The following is a 10,410-nucleotide window of genomic DNA, read 5'->3' as shown; positions in this document are numbered from 1 at the left end:
AGAAAAGCAAAAGTTTGAAGATGATGGACCCTTTCAGATCTTACATTTAAATTTCAAAGTGCCAAAAAGAATGCAAAAAAAGCACCCTCCTTTCAAGTTATTTATAATACTATAATTTATTATAGCATTATTTTAAAATAATTAAGTGATATATAATAAAATATTAAATTATTTTTAATTAATTAAATTAATATGAGATAAATATAAAAATTTATTCTCGATAAAAAATCATTTAAATGGAGATTAAATTCTACAAGACAGTATATGAGACGATTTTGAGGGCTTTCATGTGGTAGATTAGATTTAATTGATCCTTAGCCTTTCATGTGAAAGAGTGTTTGAGGGAGATGGTGATGGTGATGGTGATGGTGATGGTGAAGTCTATTTGACTTTCAAATGGTGATGGTGGGGAAAAGGAATAGGAAAGAAAGTCTAGTTTCCTTTAGTCTTCCGTAAACCCTAACCCACCAAAAGATATAAAAAGTAGGCTGCTTTCAATTATTTTATTCCTTTTTATTCAGCCCAATGGCTAAGGCTTTTTCCCCTTAATTTGTATTTAAATTTTCCTTGAATAATGCTTCCAATTCATGATTCCTAAACTCTTAGTTTGATCCTTAGCATCTCTATATATATGCCAATTTACATCTAAAGTTGTTTTCAGATTGTGGGTCAAGAAGCCCCAATTGTACAGTCTTGAACTTGTGGCTGATCGTCAAGATTTCAACCCAAAATCACCTTTCCAATCCAATGGAGAATGATTAGATGTTATCTCAATTATATGAATGGGGTTTGGAATTTTATTTTGCGTAAGGATACATAAAATTCATAGCAATTAATGATGAAGATGCATAACAGGGGAGGAAAGTTGGGTTTTCTTATCAAAAAATGGTCCAAGGAAGTAGGCAGGGCCCTCTTAAGAACACAAATTGTGTCAGTGGCATAATCTTTCATGATTCCAATGAAATTACGGAAAGTGAAATGATGTTTATCTCAAAGCTAAAATAGCAGTAAAAGCAAGGAATCCCTCCGCGTTGATAGGCTATTGAATGCCATTTATAACTCATGGAACGTACCAAGTGTTGGTTAATTTCACTGAAAGAAAGAGACAATGGGGCAAAGGGTTCTGGTCTGCTCCACCACTGCAGGCCTTACGGTGGTGGCCTGATCCACCACCATCACCCACGGCAGGCCTTCAATCACCTTTGCCCTGATTTAGACTCTTCAATGAAAAGCTCACAAATGGTGGTCCTGAAATGCCCTCAAAAGGGGGGTAAAACACGAAATTAGATGCTCTGCAGTCAACATGAACATCTAAGCTGATGAATTATTATTTGCTGGAAACACCCAAATGACATGTCCATCAAGTTTCAGTGCCTGCAAAAAGAAATTAGGCTTAGTCATCTCTTTACAAAGTTGCATCAATGTAGTCGTTAGACTAGAAATTTACATCAATGTGGTAATTAACAGCAGTTGACTGAAATGTTATTATACTGACGTAACAATTTTACTCAGAAAAATTCAATTTTTCTAAAGAATTATTAATATTTTAAAAATTTTAAAAATATAAAGATTAAGAAAATAATTACTGAAAAAGCATATACTGTATTAAAAGATTAAGAAGTTATAAAATATAAAAATATGAAAAATATTAAAATAAATGATAAATAATGATTTAAAAAAAATAAAAGGTTGCTAAATAGATTATCAATATATGGCAAAATAAGGTAACTAAAATAGTATTCCAGCAATTTAATTTCGGTTCTCTACTTCGTCCTCAAAGCTATGTAGCAGAATGGTGACTTGAAGTTGGGGGTGATGATGGGTAGCTAGGTAGTGGATCCTTGAATATGATTGTTGATGGAAATGATGAAGAAAAGTAGAGGATAGAGAAAAGAGTAAGGAGAAAATAAAAAAATAAATAAATTTAATGGGGAAGAGGAGATTTAATAATTTGGTCAATTTAAATAATAATAATGATTAAATACTTAAATCATGGAAATAAGAAGGATTTAATTTTAAAGTTAGCGACAAATAATTTACCTAATTTTTCCAACTGATTTTTCTTTTTTCTGGGCCTCCATTACGATGGAATTGTCAATGATGAAGAAAGAAGTCGCCTATCCCATGCTTCGACAACCATTCGTGAAGACGAGAAGTTAGCATCGGTGGATTCGAGAACAGCCATGAACAAGGATGATACTGAAATCCCCACCGAAAATTGGCATGAGCTTTGTCGCTTTGTTAACGTTGTAGCTCCCATCGATGTCCAAACGGAAACCTAACCTAAAACAGGGTTGTCCCACAGCTTCGCCATTATATTACCTTTGGTTACCTCTTCAACCCAAGAAAACAAATCCGTCGTCTCTTTCGTAAGGTAAAATTACGGCTTTCCATTTGATGGTCAAGGTAATGCCTCCACCCTCTCTCATTAAGATGAGGCTGGGATGGTAAAAATAATGATGTCCAAATTTGTATATATATTATATAATAATGCTTTAATAAGCTTCTTTTTATAATTATTAACAAATTTGTCTAATTGTAATTAAAATTAAACTATTACAAGGTAAAAATAGACAGACTGATACTTGAAATATATCCGAGCAAGACTTAAATTCAAAATAAAATTTGAACTAAGAACTCACGCATACGTAAATATCCATTGTGGCACTCAAAGTTCCAAAACTTTAACCTTATTCAACACTGCCAAAGCTTGCGTCGTTAGATTATTTTATTTTATAACACTTAAATCGTAATTTCATAATTTATAAGATTATAATTTAAATTCAGTTATACCTGCCACATGATATGTTGCAGTGTTTAGTAGCAGCAAAGTCACAGACAAGATTACCAGCAAATGATGCGAATACTATCATGAAAAGAACTACCCATTTAAAAACAAAACCCACCGCCCTTATCCAAACGAAGTTATACTAATTTAGAAAATGCCCATCACCCATTTCATTCCTCGTACATACATTCAAAAGGAAACACACTGGAATCACCTACCTCAGCTATCATGCTCGGATTCATTTCTTTTTAAGGTATTTATACTCCACAATACATGCAATATCTGAATAACACTGCTACCTCCATATCTGACCTTCAAATTTCTGAGTGCAATGCAATCAAATTGAGCAACTTGTATGATTTGTGTGCAGGGTGCACATGGTGTGACGTGAGTCGCAGGCGCATGTTCCGAGCGGTCCAGTTGGGTTAAAATCTATTTCTGATTCAGGCCTAGAAAGGGGCTTGGAGTAGGGTTGTGTCTCGCATGCACTGAAAACTACCCTATTGGTCTTCCAACTTCCAACCATTTTTATTTTAATCTTCCAACTATATACATCTTTTTAGATGGAATCATAGTAAAACGGATATGGATAACTCTTAACTCAAAAAACAATTTCATATTAAAATCAGGCATGAGAACTTGTAGTGCAAGCTTGAGTAATTCAAACTCAAAAAGATTCAAGTTGATCTTCGAATATCGAATACCGCATTGAGCTTGAGCCAGGCTTTATGAGCTTCTTAAAACAACAGTCTCATTGCAAGAACAGGTGATTCTTGTAAACAATGTTGGGGACTCCAACTCCATTCCAGTAAAGTTATACAGAGTAGAAATATCAGAAGCTTTCATGACTCAAGAGATTAGAAAGAGGCACAGCACATCAAAATGCAGGTCCAATACATAAACATGAGCGTAGAGAAATCAAAGATCTCAAAGGAAATGAATCAAGGTTCATTAATGCAAGGATTTCCCCAAGTTTTTCCATATATGCTCATCATCATGTTCATTCGAATATGTATCTGACTCGAATGTAACAACATACATACACAGCAATATGTATAACTTCTATGCATGTAGAGTTGTAGACAACAGATATACATAACTAGGGAGCAATCAGGACAGCTGTTTCATGAGAATTACAACCTTATATTAATCAAGTAATAGGAAATTTGATAAGATTTTAATCCAACAAGCATATAAGGCAGATAGCTTTAATCTTAAATAAATATATATACTTAACAAATATGGATATAATGAAGATCAAACCAGAAACATTCATTGATCCATTTTTATTATGAATCAACCTAAGCCACACCCCAATACTGTCCCAATCATCTTCAATTACCATAAAACACTTGCCAGAACATTTAGAAACACCCAATGTTCCATTGACCCACTGACCTTAAAACCTAATATAACTCTCAAAAAGTTGAGAGGGCAAAAAAGAAGGCAAACCCATTGAAGAACACGATTCAGGCAAACTGACTCCAAGCTCCCCACCTTTCAAAACCTCTCCAATTTGTCAGCTTTGATGACGGGATTTGCACTGGCAATCGCATCGCGTCCAGTGCCCTTGAAATCGAAGGAGCACTCGTGTTTTTCTGGGTACCGGTGCTCCCCACAGAACGTACTCCCGCATCGGCACTTAAACCCAGTCAATCCAACCTTCTTTCTGCAGATAAAGCACCTGCTCGACAATTTTGGCTCGGGCTGTTCATCGCCGGAGAGAGCCACGGCCGGTTGCTCAACCGCCGCTGATGATGAACCCGCATGAGGCAGCTTCTCAACGGGCTTAAACGTCTCCACAACGACATCTTCTTTCGGTTTGACGCTAAGGGATTTCTCCATGGCAGCTTTCGCCTTCGCCGCTTGCTCCTCCCCAGCACGGAGGTCCCGGTAACACTTGGAGCAGAGGTTCATGTTCGCCGCCGTTCCGAAAAACCCGCAACCGTTAGCGCAAAGCTTCGGCTCCGACGGGGGAAAGCTGGTTCCTTGATTCTGTTCAGACCCCATGTTGTCCAGTTGAGGGCTTGCTTTGTTTTCCACAATCAAAAAGGAAAAAAAAATAGGATTAGGGTTTTGATTTTAAGGGTTTTTTTTCCTTCTTGATTTTCACGGAAAATCTGAAACAGTCAAAGTTGAATTAGCAAGCTTCGCAATCAAAATATATAGATTTTTTATTAATTTTCTGATTTGATTTTAATTTTATATTGACGAATATAGCCTCTACCTACACGTTCTTGAAACTTTATAGCCTATGCCAACCAGGAAAGGGTACCTTGGTCTTTACTTTATTAATAAGATTTTGATTGAACTTGTACTTTTAGGAGAACCTTTATTCATTCTTTCTTAATAAAAATTTATTCCTTCCAAAATTTATAAATATAAAACAATAATTTTAACTTTTTAAAAGAGTGGAATTTAACTAATATTTGTAATTATGTTTTTAAATATTTTCATAAAATTTAAATAATTTCATATTAATATGGAATATACATGGACAACTTACCATTAAGTAGTTAGCATTTTATTAAAAATTAATGATTAAATTTAGTTAAATAATAATAATAATCAAATTTAGAAAAGATGTGAAAATTATATTTATTATTATGTCAAAATTATTTGTATGGATGAGATAATGGATTGTTGTAGGTAAAATTAGAAGAGCTATTGAATAAAAGATGAAGCATCCAAGACACGACTTCCAGGATGTGCTGAATGCAACATCTTAGTGTTGGTCAATAAAACGTCGAAATTTGCTATATGCTTTATACATCACATTCTTTGTTTTTATTTTTGTATTTTTCTTACTGCTTATGTAACTTAGGATGATGTAATTTTTGATACCCTGAGTTAATGATAAAAAATTATATTTTTAGTAGAATTTGACAAAATATGTATAAAATATTTTTGAGTGAAAATTATTTATTCTTTAAAGTGAATGATGTTTTGTGAAATTTAAAACCCATTAATATTTTCAATTTTATATTTATTAAAATGAAGTCTTTGTTCTTAAGTATAATTGTGATTTGAATTTTAAACGAAAATAAACATCCAAGGTCACAACTTGGGGTCTTCAAATATATATTAAAAATAATAATAAATTTAAAAATTGATAAATATTTATTGAATATTTGGTATGTGATAGTATTGCACCTAAAATTAGGGGAGAGCGATGGATTTAAACGGTCAATTTGCTTGGTTTTTTTAACCGATTTAATAAAGTTCATTAAGTTGGTTTTTTCTGGGATATTGAGTTGATCAACCCATTTGTACGTTCCACTCCACATGATAATACTGCATAAGCGGAAAAGGCCCAGACACATTTTGGATCTTTTGGAGGTACGATTGCACAAAACTCAACAGTACTTCTGTTGTAGTTTCAATGTATTCGTGCATCGGTTTATACATAAAAAAAAAAAAAAAAAACCAAATAGCCCATAAGATGGCAATGATAGTTTCACTTATTGAGTCATCTAGCAGAAACCCATTTGATAAGATTCAACTGGTTTCAAATTTATCGAACCAAACAACCACAAAACGATGGAGTACATTTCCTTAACCTTATGACAGTAAGGACAAACCATAAGTGAAACCCATATTAACTAGCGTAGCTAATATATATTTTTTATTCTAATGATAAAAAAGGCCTAGTCAAAGCCCAAAAAATACAACAAAATAAAGCATATAGGCTAAGCCCAACGAAAATCAGTCCCCAAAACCTTAGCAACCTCACTGCACTGCTACGCTTAGGAAGGAGAGGGAGAGAGGTTGTCGAGGTACATATCTAGTGAGACCCTGGAGAGGTGCCGACATTAAACACCATAAGAAGCAGAGGGCTTCACCATAATGGTGGAAAAGCACAGAGTCCGTCAAACGACAAATTCTTAGTTTCTCATCATATACTCGAGAGACGGACGACCAGATATGGGTGAACCCATGGATCCATCCGTGTAGTATTAACAATCACTTCCATTTTTTTTCCCTTCCATATGATTCTGTTGAAAGAGTCCCTTTCATGGTACTTTCCTGACCAGAGTGCTTGGTTCCACCAAACAAATGAGAACAAGAAAAATCTCATTCCATCGAAAGTTAGAAACATCCTTAGCCGTCCATGTTAGCCACTCTTAACTATCCACCGTTAGATTCCCACAACCAAACAACCCGAATCTCACAATAATTTGTCTTACAAACCAGCTTTTAGAATCTTCAGCAACTCAGGTTTCTTACACAAAGAACACACTTGTCACTCAAGCAACAAGACCTATAAGAACAAAAGCAAAGCCTTCAGTTAACTTTTTTATATCAGATTTCTCAAAAAGAAAAACATGGCAAACAACTTTTAAATAGATACACCTGCAATTCTGAGCAATAATGTGTGCCACGTGCACTTAAAACAATAGTAATGCAATTATGGTAGCAGCAATTCCCTTTTGCGGCTGCAAAAATTCCCAAATTCTGAGCAATAATGGTGTGCCACGTGCACTTAAAACAAATAAATTTTCTTTTCTTTTTGAAGTAATTAATTGAAAAACCAAAAATCCAATATCTAGAGTTGCTCGATTCTCTTCTTTGCTTTAGATTCATCACTCGTTCTTTCCTTCACGTTCTCTTCTCATCTTTAACCTCATCTCTCACACGTTCCTCTTCTCTAATTTTCTCAGGAAACAAACAGGAAAATTAGGGTTCTTCTGAAACTCAATAACTTTTTATGATGATGATAATGATAATAATGATGAGGGAGTGAGGTGGTGCGAGAACTAAAGCAAGGAGTCCAGGGTGATAATGGTGATGGTGATGTTAATGGCAACACTGTAAATTTGAGGCTGACATTATTTGAAGAATGTGAAGCAGAAGAGAGGTTTTTGTTGTTAAAGGAGCCTGCTTGTTCTTCTATGTAGAGAAGGTATATTTGGTATTGGATCAAATTGAGAAAGAACTTCATTATTTACCATTTGGGGTTAGTAGCTGCTGTTTTCCTCAAATGGGTTGGCCCTTTTTTCATTGATAAGGTCGGTTCTTTTTCCCCTCCAATTTCATGCCTCTTGTTGGATGTTTCTTTGATACTTGCAAATTATATTGCCTTGTTTAGCTTTCATTATTTACTTGCTTGTTGAAAATTATGAAATATTCTAAGGAAGTTCAAAAGGTGTAAAAATGCGCATTTTTTTTTATAATTTACCTCCATCAGTTTATGATTAAATATATAAAAAAGAAAACTTTAAACCTAATTGTAAACATTTTGTTGTTTTTCTGCATTAATCAAGAAAATAATGACGTCAACTCTAATCCATGGCGGCTAATACAACTGAGACCGTAGTTTAATCTGTGTTGGGGAGAGATGGATTTGTTAACAAGTTCCTTGCTATGTCCGCTATTGATTTGGCTCCTGCTTCAAGCTTTCAACTCGATTATAAATGGAAGTAAATCAAGTCAACAAAAGCTTCCACCTGGTCCGCGGCGGATGCCATCATCGGTAATCTCATCGATCTTGGGGATAAACCCCACAGATCCTTGGCTAAGCTTGCTCAGATTCATGGCCCCGTTATGAGTCTCAAACTCAGCAGCTTAATCACCGTCGTCGTTTCATCGGAAACAATGGCCAAATAAAAGGATATCGTTTTCTCTAACTGAACCATGATCGATGCTATCCGAGCCTGTCAACACCATGAAGTTGGGCTGACGTGGATACCCGTGTCGCCGCTTTGGAGAACTCTTCGCAAAGTCTGTAATACCCATGTTTTCGCTAGTATGAAACTCGATGCCACTCAATACCTGCGTCGGAACAAGATTCAGGAACTGGTTGCTAATGTTGGCGAAAGTTGCCATAAAGGTGAAGCTATCAAGATCGGGCAAGCTGTTTTTGATACTACCATTAATTTGCTGTCCAACACTATTTTTTCAGTGGATTTGGCTGACCCAAATTTATCAAGTGCTCAAGAATTCAGAAAAATAGTTTGTGATATCATGGTAGAGGCAGGGGCCCTTTGCTTAAGAAGATTGACCCAAAAGGTGTACGGCGCTGGATGACTGTTCATTTCAACAAGTTGCTTAACCTTTTCGGCAATATGTTCGATGAAAGGCGACAATCAAGACAATCCCAAGATTATTCTGTATCAAATGATGTTTTGGATACTCTTTTCGACATTATTGAAGGCGGTATCGAGAAGCTTAATAAAATTATTGTCACAAAATTGTTTTTGGTAATCTTGTTCTTTTTTCATCTTCTTTTAGTTTTTCTCTTTATAAACAATCATGTTATAATATTTATTTCCATGTTTTATGCAGAAGAGACATCTTGGCATTGTTAGAGAAGTCTTAAGATCGATTATTAGGATAAGAATATCATGTTAGAGGACATGTTTTATTTGTTGCTAGAACTGATACAACATCAAGCACATTAGAGTGGGCAATGGCAGAAGTGCTTTGAAATCCACAGGTTTTACTTAAAGCTAAGAAAAAATTAGATGAAGCAATCGACAAAGAAAATCCTGTTGAGGAATCTGACATAAACCGTTTACCATATTTGCAAGCAATCATCAAAGAAACCTTCCGAATGCACCCAGCTGTCCCACTGTTACTCCCTCGCCAGCAGGCTCTGATGCTAACCTTTGCGGTTTCAAAGTTCTTGAGGGTTCATAAGTGTTGGTTAACGTATAGGCCATCGGAAAAGATCGAAGCATTTGGAATAACCTAAACAGTTTCATGCCGGAGAGATTCTTGGGGTCTGAAATAGATGTCAAAGGTAAGGACTTTGGGTTAATTCCATTTGGAGCTGGACGACGGATATGCCCAAGATTGCTTTTAGCAAATCGAATGTTGCATTTGATATTAGGGTATCTTAACTGTTTTGATTGGGAACTTGAAGGTGAAATCTCACCAAATGAGATGAATATGAAAGAGAAGTATGGGATTGCGGTTCAAATGGTGGAACCTTTGCTGGCAATCCTTATTCTTGTGTGATAATACTGTTTAAAATATCAAAGTGAAGACATTCCTTAATCGTAATTGCATTTGCTGATCTTGAGATAATATTGTTAATTTTTAGACAAATGATAAAAAAACTTGTCTGTTTTTAAAACTTAATTACATTTTTTTAAAAATAACTAATCAAAAATCAAAGATCAAATAGTTAGAATTGTTCTATTCTCTTCTTTGCTTTTGTTGGAGTTTTTGTAGGAGCAAAAAACTACTTGCTCACAAATGTGCAGCAAGGGAGCTTATGGCTGATAGCTTATTTTGCTCATTTTTTCAATCAGAGAAACAGTACATTTATAGCCAAATGCATTAACAAATACTACCTACTACCACTAAGTAGCCTAGTAACTTGATAAACATTGCTTGTACACATAAAAAAAGCCACCTAAAATTAGTCATTCAACACCTAAACACATATCAAGCTTTCATCAACTTGTTCACTTTCAACTAAGTTTAATTATAATGCAACTAAACAAAAATATTGTTGCTAGCTGCAACAAGCATACGTGTTGCAACATGTTTACAAACTGCATGCACTTCAACCAAAAATATCATGGCATCATGGTTGACCGATTTTCAACATTCCTTCTTGGACTCCATGCTACGAATACCAATCATTCAACAATTTTTAAGCTCGGCAATCACAA

General features: G+C 35.1%; 1 protein-coding gene and 2 long non-coding RNA genes across 3 annotated transcripts; 1 reads left to right on the top strand and 2 right to left on the bottom strand.

Moving 5' to 3' along the window:
• Positions 1-854: 854 nt before the first annotated feature.
• On the bottom strand, positions 855-2,466 carry LOC105800256 (uncharacterized). The gene is made up of 2 exons (XR_001135777.2): positions 2,041-2,466; positions 855-1,374 (listed from the first exon to the last, which is right to left on the bottom strand). It is a non-coding gene; the product is annotated as an uncharacterized LOC105800256 (long non-coding RNA).
• A 1,444-nt stretch (positions 2,467-3,910) lies between these two features.
• Positions 3,911-4,935, bottom strand: LOC105800254 (zinc finger A20 and AN1 domain-containing stress-associated protein 1). The gene has a single exon (XM_012631263.2). The coding sequence runs from the start codon at positions 4,796-4,798 to the stop codon at positions 4,289-4,291; it is 510 nt and encodes a 169-aa protein (XP_012486717.1). The 5' UTR covers positions 4,799-4,935; the 3' UTR covers positions 3,911-4,288.
• A 2,405-nt stretch (positions 4,936-7,340) lies between these two features.
• LOC105800255 (uncharacterized) lies at positions 7,341-9,751 on the top strand. The gene is made up of 3 exons (XR_008188625.1): positions 7,341-7,797; positions 8,053-8,988; positions 9,074-9,751. It is a non-coding gene; the product is annotated as an uncharacterized LOC105800255 (long non-coding RNA).
• The last annotated feature ends 659 nt before the right edge of the window (positions 9,752-10,410 follow it).

The sequence above is a fragment of the Gossypium raimondii genome, chromosome 9 (assembly GCF_025698545.1).
Source record: "Gossypium raimondii isolate GPD5lz chromosome 9, ASM2569854v1, whole genome shotgun sequence".
Classification (NCBI taxonomy): Eukaryota; Viridiplantae; Streptophyta; class Magnoliopsida; order Malvales; family Malvaceae; genus Gossypium; species Gossypium raimondii.
This window is presented reverse-complemented; position numbering and strand designations above follow the sequence as displayed.